We start from the raw sequence: 18,144 nt of genomic DNA on the forward strand, positions 1-18,144 counted from the left end.
TTGTCAGGTACAGCTGGATATGCTTAGATGCTGGATACAGGTGGGATCAAGATCTAGTGGGGCCAAAGGGCAACAATGTTACAAGTGACCCCCTTCTATATAATTTAATGTATATATCATGGTGAGATCTTGTCTGTTGTGTAGGATAGCTTTGTTTCCTACAAAGGATAGCTTTGTTTCTACAATTCTGGACTTTTCTTTTTTTCACTCTAAAGATAATCTGTCATTTAGCCTGGCATTTGAAGGCCGGGGAAGGATATTCCAGAGAATAGGGGCAGCCCTGGAGAAATTTGCAGAGGAGAGGACAGAAGGAGATCATCAGATGAGCGGAGAGACTGGTTAGAAGGGTATTTTGGGATGAGTGAGGAGATGTAAGTAGAGGAACCGTTATGGAGAGCTTTGAAGGTAAGAGTCAGGATTTTGAATGTTAAGTCAAAAGGTCACTTGTCCTCTTGGACCTCTATATAGCCTTTAACACTGGTAACCAATCCCTCCTTCAGAAAACCCTTCATATGGTATCGGGTGCTGGTTCCTCTTCTCTGCTGCTCTGTGTCTGTTGGCGCTCCTTAGGGCTCAGTTTTGGGGCCACTACCTTTTGGATTCCAGTACTACCTTTTCTCTTCCGAGTTTTTGCCCATTCTTCTGACTCTCTGAAATGATATCCTGGAAGGCATATCACTACCTGAAGCTCAACATCTTAAAGTCTTAAAGTCTGAGCCACTGGTCGTACCCCCTCTCCTCTATCCCCAACTCCTGATATCCCTTTAACGGTTACAAATAATACAATCTACACCCGGAGTTCACTCCCATGGTGATAACACTCAACTCCACTCGCTGCCAAAGGATATGCTCAGATACAGGCACAGACACAGCGTCTTCTCAACAACCAGGGGTTTTGCTAGGTTCCAAATAGATATGGGGTGGAAGCACATTGGTAACATGGCTGTGCTTTGTGCGACGTGCCAAAATACTTACCTGCCATTTCTGTATATTTGCATGTACTAGCACATCCTAGTTAATAAATATTGTATGAATATTCTGCATGTAAAAATTAAGCTAGCTAAAATAAAAGCAGGAAAAATATATCCCTAAAACAACACATACTCACTCTAAAACACATACTATTGTCCACACAGTTACTCTAACACTATACACTTATAAATACATAAATTTACACAAACACAACTTCCTTGCATGTTTGTGGCTTCCTTTGGTACATCCGAGCATTACCACTTCTACCATTATCTGCCTGCAGGGGTACCCAGGTGTCCTATGTAACTGGAAGGGGACAGTAAAATATGCCCCCTATAGATTGGTGTTCCTAGTTCCCCTATAGGGTAGGGGCAGTCCAGGGTGGCCATCTCAGGAGACACTAACCCTACTCTCACCCCTGATGCTCTGACACAAGGTTATTCTGGCATCTCACAGTAACATACACACACTCATACTAACGCCGTACAATGACGCACACACACATACTAGCAGCATACACATGCATGACAGGGCTTGGGGCGACTGCCCTGTTTTAGGCTACATAAAGGCCAAGAGATGCATAAGAATCTGCAAAGTCGTAAGCAATTAAATCAAGATTATTACAAATATTTTTTCCTGACCTACACATAACCTCAGATGTCCAAATTGTGACATTTTCTGTTTAATATTGCTTTGGACTTGATAAAAGGTGGTTGATGCCAAAAAGTAAATGTTAATCCATTAAAACGGCACTACTACAAACGGTAATATTTAGACTTGTGCATTCGTATTCAGGCGTATTACTAATCTCTCTGGTCTCTTCCCCATCTAGCCTACCTTATCTACGCAGCAGCGCAGGGGTTAATGGGAGAGAAAATCCGTAGGTTTCACCGTCAGGAATTAAAGGTTCGTACAAGTGACTCTATTGGTCGTTCGTGCGGACCTTTAACTCTTGGAGCGGGGAGACCAGCGGTCTCTCCCGACCAAGTTGCGGCACCAGGATTTTCAAAGTCCGTACGAGCGACTTTATTGGTCGCCAGCATGGGGCTCATCTGCCATCAACCAATGAAGCACAGGTGCACTTCATTGGTTGATGGCAGAGGAGGCCCTGCTGGTGACCAATAGAGTTGCTTGTATGGATATTTAAAATTAACCCCTTCTAAAAAACAAAAAAAAAACGTACACGAAGAATGTACACAAATATTCCCCAAAAGCGAACACAGGAACGGGCGAATATTTGTGGAATACGAAGATTCTTTCCCCCACGAAGACCAACACGAGTTGGCCAGCGCCCAAGTCTGGTAATACTCAGTTTTTGTGTTTATACCACTGGACTAACACGACTCCCTCCTCAAAACCCCCCAAAAAAGAGATAAATGCAATTTAAAGGGACAGTTCAATGCCTGTTTCATCATACACCATACACGGAATTAGTAACTTCTTTAATAAACATCCATGAATGCGTTTCTATGAGCTATAGGTAACTCGAGAAAAATGGGCAGACCAGATGGGCCGAATGGTTCTTCTCTGCCATCAAATTCTGTGTTTCTATGCCTTATTACATTAAGTACATTTATATTCTTCTTAATAGCTTACTCATAACAATCGGTCATAAAGATATTTAATTTAAAGGGGAACTCCCACCTTTTAACTATATGCGGCATATTTATATTGTCAGTAGAATACGTTGAAATGTGAGCTAAGTAGGTTTTTGTTAATTGAGGCAGAAGAGCAGAAAAAAGTTATATAGTTTTCTTAGCACACCCATTGTTTGTGGCAGCTGAATGTTGCCTTTTCATACCCGATTTAAGACACTAGGAGGCGCTACTGGCTTGAAGGGGCGTTAGAATTCCTGTACATGATGAAGCCAGAGTACTGTCACAAACACAGACACATTTTGCTACTTTGCTTGCTTGGCTCAGTTGCTTGCGTAAGAACTGACACCAATACATCATTGCGATGTACGCTGCATCATGTATGATGCAATCGGGGGGGTTACAAACTCCAAGGGGCTTCCAAGTCCTACAACCATAGGAAAACAACCAAGGAATATAAAAGTTTGGAGTTGCCTTTAAAGAGTCTCTGAAACATCAGCGTTGTTGGAAGCATCTGAGATGTTGGAAGGTAAGATCCCGTATGCCAAGAGAAGGGGGAACCTCCTGAGGTCATGGACTCTCAGCGCTAATCCTCAGGAGATCTGTGCCACCCAAGCCCATTAACCAGGAACATCCGCAGGTCTTAGTTGAGAAGCCACCCGTGGTCACCATAAGGAGATGCAGAGATGTTCACTTACAGATAAGAGATGGGAGAACGCTGCTAAAGTCATATTATCTGACAAAGTATCAGTGTACGGTATCTTTATTCCACTCGCCCTTTCCTTGAACATACACATTAATCATTTAATACGCCTGTTAATATTGCGCAAAATTACACCAAACATTGGATACCCCCAGCATCAAACACACAGCATGACTGTCAATGGAGTTTAAATATCACGCGCTCGCAGCAGCAGAAGGATTGTCCTCCCTGGGCACCATAATAAAGTACTTCGTTAACAAAGAAATCACGCTCCTGGAACAGTACAGATAAGGGCTGAATTAAACTCTTTTATTTGAATCTGCAGCAAATACTTAGCACTGTGAATCCGTCTGGTGTGAGATGCTTTGGATTTATATACTGTATATATATATATATATATATATATATATATATATATATATATATATATATATATAGTTTCCCCCTAAGCATAAGAGGATGAAAATAATTTCAAATCACAACTGAATAGTTAATATAGCGCTCAACAACCTAAATTACATTATTAAAGAGACTTTTCTAAGGGAAACATTTTAACTGCATTTTTTATTTGCTTTTGTCCTTGGATGGTTCAAAACATCGCATGAAAACAGCATGGCTTTGCTTTATAGGAGAGATTCTATAAGGAAGTCAATATTCTATGGATCTAGGTGTCCTACTGATTACGTAGAGGCAGTAATATTATACAGATTATGCTTGCTGGATAGAGAAAAACACTTTTATGCAAGGTTATCAAAGTTGATCATTATGTTGCAGATTTTAAAGGTAATCAGGTAATATTTATAAAACCAGTATTTCACTACGGTGCCAACAAAGTAAAATATATTGGGATCTAAAAAAAGAATTCCAGGCAAATGGTATTTCCACCTGGGACTCAAACACAGTCTCCCCAATAAAGACACTGGCCATTGTACCTTTGGGCTGCTCGGCAGCTCTAGGATTATTGGATTGCAGGATCCTCATTCAGGCGGCAGAAAAGAACCGTTTATTCTGCCCATTGTGGTCCTGCTGTAAAAACCTTGAAAGTTATCCGGTCTTTGGTCTTGTCTTGTATTCTGAATAGATTTCTGCCTATCCCAAGCAGTATGACATATGCACAGGATATGTAACAATTAAGAATACTCATTACACTGGATGTGACATTGATGCATTGTGACATTGACATATTGTAAACAATTTGTATGAAAAAGAAAGTACACCCTCTTCCCTGAATTCTTTGTTTTTACATATCAGGACATAACAACAATCATCTGTTCCTTAGCAGGTCAAAAAAATTTGGTAAATACAACCTTAGATGAACAACATTTATTTGACAAAATAAAGCCAAAATGGAAAAGCTATGTAAGAAAAACTAAGTACACCTTTACTATTTGGTTTTTTTTTTTTGCAATTTCTCTGAGCATTGCACGGTCTGACCTTGGGGTGAATTTGCTGGGACGTCCACTCCTGGGAAAATTGCCAACTGTCTTAGAGGGCCCAACACACATACAGAAGTAAGTACGGTGGCCAGACAGGTCACCCTTCTGAAGGTGTACATCTGCTTCTTCCTGAACATCCTTCATAACTCCAGAAGATCCTGTAAATGACAGAACTGCTGAATCGTAATCTTGGGCCGCTTAAGAAAAATGCATTTATTGATCTGTGAAAACGTACGTGCAACGGAATACATTTCCATAATAATGGATACATCACAAACACAAAGCACTACATAGTGAGTCGAGGTCATGTACACGTATAGCTCATCGGATCTGTCCCCCTTTTTTAGGGTGGCATTTTCTTTGAAAATATGGGAAATTGGCTGTAAATTTCATTGGAAACATTGACTTAGCTCAGGGGTGTCCAAGTTTTTTCTGCAGTGGGCCACTTCATCAGAATTGTATACGTGCGCGGGCCGCACTCATTTTTCACTGTGAGAAAATATGGTCTTTAATAAAATATGCAGATTAAAATAAAGTAAATGACGCAAAACCTTTACTTTTCCTCTCACTGATTTCTGGGCCTAGAAAGTGTTGTGACTACAAATTCAGGATAATTAAAAATGAAATAGTTCTATTTATTCTAGGGATGCACCAAAATGAAACTTCTGGACCAAAACATTCACGGTTCACTTAGCCAAAAACTAAAATGACCCCCCACCTTTAAAAATAATAATAAAAACTAAAATTTTTAATAAAAGTAGGTAACACACCACAATTGGACAAAAAAAAATATAGCAATATGACTAACAGCAATCACACTCCTATCATACCCAGGCAACCAGTAAATGCTGGTACCTAGGCATGATGGGACTGTGCTTGCTTGATTGCTGTTAGCAATCACACTCCTATCATGCCAAGTCAGCCAGTACATGCTGGTACAGGGTGGCTGTAAGTGATGTGCAGACCCCATACTGCTGGCAGCATCAATACACAAGGGGGGCAGCTAGCTAGGTTTCAGCATGTACTGGCTGACTTGGCATGATAAGAGTGTGATTTCTAACAGCAATCACAGTCCCATCATGCCTAGGTTCCAGCACTTACACATCCAACCAGTAAATGCTAGAACCTAGCCATGATGGGACTGTGATTGCTGTTAGCAATCACACTCCTATCATGCCAAGTCAGCCAGTACATGCTGGTACAGGGTGGCTGTAAGTGATGTGCAGACCTCATAATGTTGGCAGCATCAATACACAAGGGGGCAGCTAGCTAGGTTTCAGCATGTACTGGCTGACTTGGCATGATAGGAGTGTGATTGCTAACAGCAATCACAGTCCCATCATGCCTAGGTTCCAGCACTTACACATCTATGCTATCACACACACACTCATTCATTCATTCACAGATTAATTTCCTCAATCACGCATACTCATTCAAACACCCTCCCCACCCCCTTACCTGCACTGCAGCTCCCGATGCCGCTCACAGACTTCAGCAGGGGGCTCGGCCTCCCTCTGCGTTCTCTGGTACTGCACAGAGGAGGCAGGACTGGAGGAGAGTCATGTGATGTCACGTGAACTCTGCTGGGTTCCGCTTCCTCTATGCAGTACAAAAGACCCTCCCACAGGTAAGTAGCAGGGCTCTTGTAGCAGGGCTCGAGGTGCGGCCCGCGTAAAATCGGTTGCCCTGCAAGACCTCGAAATCTTGCAGGCCACGTTTGGCCCGCGGGCCGCATGTTGGACGCCCCTGACTTAGCTTGTATGGCAATAAAATACACTATACTATCAAAAATATGAGGACAACTGGTTATCATATCTATATGAGCTTGTTGGACACCTCATTCCAAAACTATGGGCATTAATTTGGAGTTGCCCCCCCCCCCATGTGGCTACTCTTGCACTGATGTTGGATGAGAAAGCCTGGCTAGCAATCTCCATTCCAGTTCATCCCAAAGGTGTTCGATGGAGTTGAGGTCAGGGCTCTGTGCGGCCGGTCAAGTTCTTCCACCCCATACTCATCCAACCATGTCTTTATGGAGCTTGCTTTGTGCGCTGGGGCAGAGTCATGCTGGAATAGAAAAGGGTCTTCCCCAAACTGGAGCCACAAAGATGGAAGCATAGCATTGTCTAAATGTTTTTTGTATGCTGTAGCATTAACATTACCCTTCACTGGAACAAAGGGGCCCAAACCCTGAAAAACAACCCCAAACCGTTATCCCTCCTCCACCAAACTTTATAACGGGCGCTATACTTTCCAGTAGGTAGCTTTCTTCTGGAGTCCATCAAACCCAGATGTGTTCACCAGACGTGAAGTGTGCTTCATCACTCCAGAGTCCAGCACAACATAGTGATCCATTTCATGAACCTCCCGACACACAGCGCCTGTGCTGACGTTGCTTCAGAGGCAGTTTGGGACTCTGTAGTGAGTGATGGTACAGAGGACAGCTGATTTTTACACACTCCAGCACTAAGCAGCCCCACTCTGTGAGTGTACGTGGTCTACTGCTGCATGGCTGAGCTGATGTTACTCCTAGACGCTTCCACTTCCACCTCTTACACACATGGACGTCCGACCAGTGGTACAGTTACAAAATGCAATTCCAATGCAGTGATTAAAACGTCTTATGTAGCCAGACATTAAAGTCATTTCAGTTACACCAATAGTAACTATACGCAGGTTAACGTGTACTCCGTGTTAAGGCCGCTGTCAAGCAGCATGTGTATGTACGGGTAAGTCTCTATTATTACTGCATGTACCTTACATATGCGTATGTTCTTTGTAGCTTTTAAAACATTTGGTAATACGTAAATATATCTAAATCTATAGAATTTTAGGGTAAGCACTGGTTATAACAAGTATTTGCTTTCCCCGATGACATCTAGTGGTGGCCTTGAAGCATGTGATTTACTGTGGGATGTAGAAATAGTATTACTATCTTTTAATGATATAACAGAGCAGTAAAATGAAGGTGTGGGGGGCCCTGTCCCATGAAGCTTACAATCTAAAGCTTAAAGCACACTTTGCTTATTGTCCAGAACCAGTACCACTGCTTTAACACACTTTGCAATGTATTCTTCTCCACTTTTTGTTTTTCTATTCGTCACATTTAATGTTTGAATTTCAGATCTATGTTTAATTCTTTTTCCTCCGCTTCTCATTCTTTCCTCCTTTCACTATTTCATTTTTCTCCTGATTCCCTCTTTTCATTATTATCCATCTGCTATGCCTCCCTTTCCACGCCAGGAAGCAATGTCATTGATTTGAAATTGACTGACTCTCCAGTACTCCTTCCATCTTTCATCCACCCTATTACCCCTGATTCCTCATTCTCACTTCTTTCTTCTCTCTGTATGTCTCTCATCCCTTCACATGCTCCATTCTGGTAACCACTTTTCAACATGTCCCCTATATCTCACTTCTTCCCACGCACTATATGTATCCCAAATTTGTCCTTTGTATATTAGAATTGTGATGCACAAAGGGTGTCAAAGTAAATTTGGGATCTGAGGGTATATCAGAGAGGGTAAATGAATAGGTGGTAATTAGGCAGGGCGGTTCATTAACACACAGGCACACTGTGTTACATATAGGAACATTGGCACAAAATAACACAGTCATATAAAACTGATCAATCCTAAGGTAGATATAGGGGCATCTGCTACAGACATAAACATTCTGTACATGTATACAGCGCTTATTCACACACACATACACAGGCACACAACAGCACACTCCTACACATACACATGCAGAAGAATACCCTGAAGCTCCACATGCATGCTGCTAGAGACTGAGGACATACACACAGCCGGAGTAAGTGGAGGGGAGCGGGGTGTACATTTACCATCCTGATGCACAGAGGGAGGGGATAGAGGGGAGAGGGATGGGGAGGGAAAGAGTGCAGGAAGGTGAGCAGGATGCAGGAGGAAGCAATGTGTTTCGCCTGCATCAGCAACACTGCAGTGTAAGGGGACAGCACAGGCTGCGGGATGCTGTGGTACCGAAGCGAAGACAGATAGAGGGGAGGAGAGGAGGTATGTGCTGGGCTCTGTACTGTATGGGGCTCAGAAAAGACTGGGGGGACAGGTATTCGGAGGGGACCATGTCCTGCAGGAAAGGGGTATGTTTGTGCGGCAGGCAGACTGGGGGGGGGGGGGTGACAGAAGAAGGAGCTGGAGAGAGAAAGAAGAGGAAAGGGGGAGAGAGGCATGCACTGGCTATTCTACCCTGCAGGCATTGGGGTGAGAGAATGGGGGAGATGTATTGTATGTGGCTGCTGTTACAGAGGAGAAGAAGAAGCGAGAGGGAGGATTGAGAGGAATGCAGAAAGGGAGATGGGGGTTCCAATGAATGTGTGTTATGGGGATAGAGATATACTGTGTGCAGCGGGAGAGAGAGATGGATGTCTACCAAGCAGGTAGGCTGAAGGGGAGGAAAGGAGATAGAATCCTAGTGTGAGACGGGGAGAGTGTAAGTAAGAGTGAAGCCTGGACAGAGACAGATCAGATAAACACAGAGGGGAAGGGACATTTTCGGTGGGGATGAGAGAAGACATGGCACTGCAGTGCAGGACGCGGTGTGTGTGTGAGATGTATGTGCAGGACACTTGCAGGTTGGTGTGTTTGCTTGCCCCCCCGGTGTGCAGGTTGGTGTGTTTGCTTGCCCCCGGTGTGCAGGTTGGTGTGTTTGCTTACCCCCGGTGTGCAGGTTGGTGTGTTTGCTTGCCCCCGGTGTGCAGTTTGGTGTGTTTGCTTGCCCCCGGTGTGCAGGTTGGTGTGTTTGCTTACCCCCGGTGTGCAGGTTGGTGTGTTTGCTTGCCCCCCCGGTGTGCAGGTTGGTGTGTTTGCTTGCCCCCGGTGTGCAGGTTGGTGTGTTTGCTTGCCCCCGGTGTGCAGTTTGGTGTGTTTGCTTGCCCCCCCGGTGTGCAGGTTGGCGTGTTTGCTTGCCCCCGGTGTGCAGGTTGGTGTGTTTGCTTGTCCCCGGTGTGCAGTTTGGTGTGTTTGCTTGCCCCCGGTTAGTTTAAGCTGCCCCGGTGGTTGTGAGTCTCTTTTCTTTTAGTGTATGAGTGACTGTGATGTGACAGGGCAAACCAAGTGCAGTTATAGACAACCTTTGACACTACAATTCCCAACAGCCAAGATCCAGCCGTTGGACACACCAACAGTAGTTGCCCGCAATGACACTGATACAGTATCTGTGTGATATACAGTGTGTAGTGTTTAGAATATTGATGCTTCTTCTTCTCTGGGAGGATGATGGGCTCTCTGGTATGTGGGATACTTGGTGCTGATTTTAAGCTCATCATTGTGTGGTTGGGATTTATTTATTGTGTGTTTTTGGGACGGTTGCGTTGCATAAACACATGCGATGGAGGACGAGTGTGGTCCTGGGAGCTAATGGGACCACAATGGTAGAATTTAGTGTCTGCATGTTTATATAGGACATTATGTGCATGTGTTAACGCAACACTCTCAACCTTACAGGAGGGTAACTAGCCCTAGGAGCTGACACTCAGAACCAGTAGAAGCTGTGCTATCCACGTTGTGCTCAAGGAACTCATAATTCAACACAAGGTGTGAAGATCATTTTGGAGACCGTGTGATATTCCTGGAGCTGAGCGCAGAATCCCTCTGGGGGCCGAGGGGAGAACAGAATGGCGCAGGCCGCCAAACAGCTCAAAAAAATAAAGGATATAGAAGCGCAAGCAGTCCAGGAGCAGAAAGAAAAGGAAGAGTCGGATCGCAAGAGGAGGAGCCGGTCACGGGACCGCAAGAAAAAGGTGAGGAGAAACTACAGAGAGTTAATCAGATACTGAGCAAATAAGAGACATTTAAGAGGGGCAATAAATGGTAATTACTTATGAATGAGAGACCCAGAAAAAAGGGGAAACCATTGAATATAACTGGGAAAAAGGAGGAAGAGTGAAAAACATTGTGGTGGAATCTAATTCGAGAGCAATATGATTTAGGTGTTCCGCTTAGTTTGCTTATTTCCATCTGAGTACAATATCTTCAATGTCACAGATACATCCCTGAGGGACTTGCGATATCCTTCAAATTTTTATTCATATACAGGATAATAGCAGGCTAAACTTAATCGTGTAAAAGGTGCCCTTGGTAGGCCAACGGAATCATAGTGAAAAATGCTGGATTTTGTAGACCTTCAAGACCCCAGAGATCTTCTTTAGGTGTGATTGTAAGCTCTCCTGATGTATCGGGTTGTCTTAGTCGGTCAATTCTTGTCTTGTCAGACCCCTTGGATATAATATATGTATTGTAAGAAGCGCTGCGTACATTGTCGGCGCTGTATAAATAAAAGATAATAATAATGATAAGGATTTCATCCACCATTGCTCTTAGGTCTTGAAGATAAGCTCTTAGGTCTTGAAGTCTGGAATTGATTCTGGCATCTCGCTCTACGAATGCGAGGTCCAAAACCAACTAAGGACACCAGTTTTTCCAGTTAAGAGTTGGGATCATTCTAAAGAAACCGAGCTTAGACACATCGTCGCTGCTACTGCCGAATGCCCAAACCCTTCCCAGAATGAATTCTTTAATCATGCTAACTCTTGCCTCATTCATAAGCGCTGCGTAGATTGTTGGCGCTATATAAATAAAAGATAATAAAAATAATAATTCATATTTTTTTTTCGGGAACACATGTCATGGGACACAAACGCAGGCACTGGTAGGTTGTTGTCATGGGAACAGAAAAAAGCCTTTTTAAAAGTTGGTGTTTTATGATTAAATATTCACAGGAATAAATAAAATGATGGAGTTTCTAAGATTATTTTCCGACGAGTCACCTGTATTTAAGAAGGGATTTAGATGAGAAAAACCCTAATGGGGAACTAATGTCTTATGAGGTCAGTCCACATTGTGTGACCATGACAATCTGTCCATTCACCCCGAGATAACGATAAGGAAGTTGGCCAATAATATATGACAACTTTTCTACCTTAATTAGGTCTTCATCAGTAAAATCCCAATATTTCGGGTTATGCAATGAAAGAAATAATAACATATTTTCCTGTGAATTAAAAAGTTTTCCGGAAAACTTCATTATTACTCCCATGTGTCGCCTCGACTTCCGGTACATCGACGGATGCCTGAAAATTCTGCCTCTACCTCCATCTTACCTCCGCTATAACGATCCCAGTTACATTGCCTCGCAGATCATGTGCTTAGCCGATGATATACGTGTCGATAGTATGACAGTAGCATGACTTTATAGTGCCTCTATGTTATTAATGGCCTTCTCCAGGTCTGATGTCCACCAAGGGGCAATAAAGTATTCTTGTTGAGTAATGACTCCCATTCTGTAAAGTGATGTCACTTCCTATCACCGCCGTTAGTTCCTATATATACATTCTGCTGCCTTAGCTATACTGTCTACCTATAATGAATAATTCCGAAGTCTCGGTAGTAATCAGCGTCGTGCCATTTACCATCCGTTGTGTTTTCTGCACTCTTGGAATTGTGCAGACCGAGCAGCAAAAAGAATGTCACATTTTAACCCCTTTACTCCCAGGATACGTAGACATCCTATTAAAACATTATATATAACAAGAACAAAAAAAGAGATAAACATGACAAAAAAAAAAAAAGAAACAGTACGACAGATTTTTTTTAATGCTTGGCTTTACCGGGATATTAACAGCTGAACGTGGGTTTTAAAAGGAAACGGTTTCTCTTGGATGTATAGATCCATGACCCATACTTCCCAAAACCCATTAAAATATATGATAACGTATTGAATGCCATAGCGTTTTAAGGCAAGCAATAGGCGGACTATAGGACCCCTTTGTCTGATACATCTAGCCTGTGGGTCGTCTAGCGATTGCTTATATAATCCATTCAGGCTGCCAATCTCCAGTCCGTACATCAAGCAAACGAGGCTGGGGAGAACCATGAATTACCCTGGAGGGGGAGCCTGATAAAACGGCGCGGCGTTCACTCAAACGCAGTGTGACATGTTAAGGAAGCGGAGTAGAATGCAGTGCACTGGAGGGAATGCTGATACAACGTTACAGTGGATGGGGGATGCCGGGCAATCAAATAATATGAAGGGTAGGGGGTTTTACAGAAAAACACATAAAACGTGGAGAAATCCTGGGCTTGGGGTGTTAGAGGCATTCCTTTATTTAGCGCTTTTGTACATAGGTATATTTGTGCGCATGTTTTTTTAAGAAAAACATATTATTCTGGGGCTGTTAATGTCTTAACTCTTTGCGTGTTGGGGGTTCGGGCCAATCTTTGCTGTACTTACATATAGGGGGCAACCCTATAAACAGTTTACACTTTAACCCCAGGAAACCTATATTTTTAGATTTAGATCTTTAGCAAAGTGCATCAAATAGTGGGACATATTCCCTCCATTACTTCCCAAACGAAATGATACAAGTAAACATATCCGATACATGTGGTTCTACTTAACGCAGTAGACACCTACAAGTAAGCACCAAACAAACTATTGTCTCTACGTGTTGGCAAGCAGGCCTGACAATACACGTGCTGCCGGCATGCACACATTGTTACTTTTTTAACTTGCTGCCATGTTAACTGGTACGAAGTTTCTGGTTCCATACACTGATCACTGCTCAAGCAGGGATCTGATACTTTCTCCTGGAGGAGGGAGAAGGCTGCCAAATGCAGCTGTCGACCCTGGGGTGGGGGGCTACGAGTGGGATACACGGCTGGCCTCCTGCATGTACTTGTCCAACCATGTATCTCCTGCATGAAAGGGTGAAAGGGAGATCAAGAAGCCCCCATTTAGAACTCCATAACATGGTTCGCCTCCTCGTTCTATCTGCCAAACCATATATCTCTTACGTGGTTGTCACTCGAAATGCTAAAGGAAAGTCCAGATGCCTCCACTTAGAACCTCATAACCTGCTTGACCCCATTTTCTGGTTGTGTTGGACCACACCTGATATGTATGATTGACAGCACGTATAGAGAGAACCTATGTGTAGTGTATGATGATGCGTTACAACCCAGAAGTGGGCAGATCAGTGCTACACCCTTTTTCTTTCTGAGAAACCCATGCATTTTCCAATATTTTCCCTTCTACAATGGATAGATGGTCTTAAGATCTGCATACAGCACGAGCAGCTCAGATCATACTGCAGAAGGACGAGAAAATGATTTTATTTCCCTGCTGCCGCGTACACAGACAGGATCCAAAAATGAATCTGTCTCTCATTTTCGATATGCCCTTCTGACACAGGGTACCATGCAAGAACCAAACAATACGATAGGATTGGTACAGTATTGATGTCATAGAGCTTTGGGCAGCACATGGAATGTTATTAAAATGAGTGAGAACCATGTGATTGAAAGGATGGTGGATAAGTGGCGCAGCATTCCGGTAGACGTGGAAGAAGTTAATACAGGGAGGAAATCAATAAATCCATTATAAATCCATCCACAAGGCCAAGGTCCAAGTGAGGTTGGATTCCTAAGTAGAAAACATGGACAGACTTGATGGGCCAAATGACTCTTAAATGCTGTCAAGTTTTATGTTTCTGTGATGTGGACTACAAGAAGATTGTGTTATAATTTACAGATAACACAATAGACGTGACATGGTAATAGATGGTTATGGTAGCCGGAGGGGGAGACTAAGCTAAATCAATAAGACATAGATTGTGTTGGATTGGCACAGACCAGCGGAGTAACTCAGGTGCCAGGAAGGAGCGAATGAATAAGGTGGGGGATCGTAAAGAATTCCAAAGACAGCCCTCATGTTGCTGATATGTAAACCTGAGGTCAGTAAGTCCAGGGAGGGCTGTGTGGTTTTTTTTTGTTTGAAACCAGTCCAACACACTGAAAATGCCGACAACCTGTCTACAATGTGCCACCCACTTGGTGGCGGAAACCTTTCTTCTCCAGCATGGACCTCTGCGGTCTGCTCTCTAACCCCAGTTCATCATACTTATGTTTGGTAGCATCCCAATAAACTGCTTTCACAAAGATGAAAGATTTTTTCACCCTTCCGTTAAAATTGTCAAAAAAGGGGTTTTTTTTACGTTCCTCTGAATCAATACAATTAGGGATACTTTCCAAAGACTGAACAGGATGGACTTTTTTCCAACCTGACTATGAAACAAGCACAGAGATACAGCAGTTGTCCTCAGCACTCTCAGGCCACCAGCTGACCTATGTGTGGCTTGCTGCTAGATATTCGTGGCCACAAGCTACTCTCTGACACTCTATCCAGCGGGTGGCCATGGACCTGATCTGCTGTGTAAGTGAGTGGGCACTTGCCTTGTTTGCCGGATGACCAGTGGGGGCCCGAGTAGAATCATGGTGAGAAAGTCAGATGAAGAATTGAGATCTCTGTCTCCGATGGCATAAACCCATCCTCTCCTGCTCTCACATGGCTCGGTGGAAGTAGTAGAATGAGGACACTGGAATATGACATCATAATTCTGCCGAAACCTTCATTAATAAGCCTCTTAATTTCACAGCCCGACCAACCAGTCCATGATCCCTACTGCCTGCAATTGAGAAGTTTGGAAGGTACGCAGGGCATGGAGGCAGGACGTTTTGTACCATCTGGGTATTTTGATTCCTTCCTTCTTGACTACCATGAAGAGGTGTAAGGGGTATCTAGTGGTTTCCAAGGTAACTGCTCCATATTTTGGATACTGCCCCAGAATCTGTTTTAATAAATACTAGTAGCATTTAAGGGATTAAATCACGTACTAGATGAGGCAAGATGGAAGAGATAAAAATGGAGGGTAAAGCAGGGCGACGTTCAGTAATACAACATAAGAGGGAAGCAGGAGAGTTGTTGTCATGCCAGTGTCTGATATAGAATATATATATATATATAGATATATATATATATCTATATATATATATATACACACACATATATATTACTGAGACTGCGGAACCTTATACTTTAGTGGCAGATTATTGATGGATTTGACTAAAGTAGCGCATGGTTTACGGGAAAAAAAGACAAAAGTATCTTTATGTGTGTGCCATGGAGAAAAGAGAGAGTACATGATAGACACATTTAAATATATAAATGGAGCGAAACAAAGCAGAGTATATTTCACAGGAGAAAAAATGCCTCAACAAGAAACCATAATATAAAACTAGAGGCTAAGATGGAATGAAGTTTTACTTAACCTCCAATATTTCTGCTGGAAGCTAGTTCCACTTATCTAGCACCTTTTTAGTTAATAACAGTGGAATGGACATAAGATAGGACAATTATGATATTACCATTAACGTCTCATTTCCATTTACAGTATAAGTTATAGGGTGATGTCCCAGAAGACGTCCCTTGAAGTCATCATAGAAGGTCCAGTCCACCTGCTGGCCTTTTGGCCGAGGAGGGACGAAGGGGTTGTACATACCCCTCGGCTAGAAGATGAAGACCGGGGACCTAGTGGTCAACCATGGCCTTACAAAGACACAGTATCACCCACGTCTTCATCATTTGGATACCAAAACTTGGCATCTCAGAAGTTTTTTTTTTTTTTTAAAAAAAAGGCTAAAAAAAGTGGTTGGAAGACCACAGGATGTGATGGTACATTATGTTTTTTACATTATGATTCTCCAAAACATATAAAAACATGTCAGGTATTGCTGTTGGGAGGTCTTCTTGTGGAAGAACTCTAAACAACATTGGAAAATGGGTCTTTTTTTTCAATTTTGCCCACTTTTCCATATTTCAGTTGTAATAAATCTTGTATGTATCAATATAGTTTAAAGTGTCAAGAAAAGAAGCAGTATATAATCTGTCGAGCCACACTAAACATGGAAAAGTGGAAATCATGGTTGAACAAAGATATGGTAGAACTGTCTATAAAACTCTAGGCTTTAATGTACAAAATATGAGTCAGGAGCTTCGAGAGCCAAATGGAGGAGGATGTTCTTTTTTTATGGCTACCCAGAGCTATCCTAAAACGACCTCAGTCTAATGGCTCATCCTTTGTGGTTTTAATGCACTCCCAAGAAATGAGTTAACGCCGCCGTGTAACGAGGAGATTTTGGTCTCGGCTTATTCTCATTCACTATGAGATGATTCGGAACGGATACTCTAAGTAAGAAGGGTAGCAAATACTTTAAAGGCAGGAGAATGGAGTCATCCAAGGGGTTCTTTTGCATAGTATGAGTGTAACACTAGTCAATTGTATCGCTGCACGAGGACATAAAATACCGAAGGGCATAAAAAGGTTATTAATTAATAGAATAATGTGCGGCGGACAAGAACAGTATGAGAATTTGCGGTGGTCCTGGGTGCTTGTCAGTCCTCTACTCCTGTAACCTCTGCCATCTCTGCTGAGAAGCAGGTCATTGAAAATAAAATACGATTTCTCCAAATTTCCCGTTGGCCAGCAAATTCAGTGCATGTATAAAGTCAGGGAAGCGAGACTCCTATCATCCTGAGCCAGCTCCACTGGATTTGATAAAAAAAAAACATCTATGGCAAGTTTATGCAAGAAATAAGTAAAGCATTTTTTTGTTTTTTTTTAAAGTGTTTTAAAAGGCAATCCTATTGGCCTCGGAGGGGTTACTCAGAGCCAGGTGGAAGCTCATGCCGCATATTATAAGAGAATTATTACAATGGAGCGCCTGAAACTAAACTGGCTGTAGTCTAACTCCATTTCCAGCATTGACTGTACTTCTCAGAAGAACATAAATAATTTAGAGAGAAGAAGAAGAAGTCTAGAGAAGGGCAACCGAAATCGTCGATGGTCTCACTCACAAAACACACCTTGGAATAGACTACAAAGAAAGTAGTCACGGCAGAATCTGTTTAAAGGGGCAGTAGCCTCCGTCTACTCATATATAAACCAAATCATTAAATAACAAACAATTAAGGGAAAAATGAAATATAAATAAAATGTATCGTGAGCCCAGTGATGTCAACGTAGGAAAGGTCCCAAAAGGGATCTTGAGACATAATTGCACTGGAAACACTGCAAAAACAACAAAAAGTGTTCAATAACAAAATATATGTAAAAAAAAAAGTTTTGTTTATTTAAAAAAAGTATCCCTTAGGAGGGCGTCACACAATCAAAGTGCATATGATGCCTGGATTGTCTTTGCAATCTTAGCAGGACGTCACAATATTGATATAAGTAATTCATGTATTACGATAATAATACGATATCTGCTGCCTAAGGCTGAGGTATTGATGTAATGTAATAATGCTGGGATTGACTGAAATCCATGATTAACTTATGCAGAAGGGCCTTTCTGGTGTTGGCGTCACATATGAATGTATGATTCATGTAAAAATCCATATTCAAACTGTTTAACTAATATATTATTCCCAGTGAATGTGGTTTTGAGTGGCATTACTAATACATACCTACCAAGTGTATGAGGCTTTCAAGGTCAGTCCCTTTTCCGATGTCCCACTTCCCAGTGCCCGGTTTATGAAAAGACTCTGAGCCCGTATGTTATAACGC

The 18,144-nt window shown here is 42.5% G+C and overlaps 1 protein-coding gene across 1 annotated transcript in view; it reads left to right on the top strand.

Annotated features, from left to right (window-relative positions):
* The first annotated feature begins 10,359 nt into the window (after positions 1-10,359).
* Positions 10,360-18,144, top strand: part of LOC149277569 (uncharacterized) — a 73,510-nt gene continuing 65,725 nt past the window's right edge. Inside the window, exon 1 of the mRNA XM_089502714.1 lies at positions 10,360-10,485. Coding sequence (XP_089358840.1) covers positions 10,360-10,485 — 126 coding nt within the window. The remainder of the gene's footprint in view (positions 10,486-18,144) is intronic.

This window comes from Sceloporus occidentalis, unplaced genomic scaffold (assembly GCF_023333645.1).
Source record: "Sceloporus occidentalis isolate IW3139 unplaced genomic scaffold, rSceOcc1.0.p SCAF_209, whole genome shotgun sequence".
Lineage (NCBI taxonomy): Eukaryota > Metazoa > Chordata > Lepidosauria > Squamata > Phrynosomatidae > Sceloporus > Sceloporus occidentalis.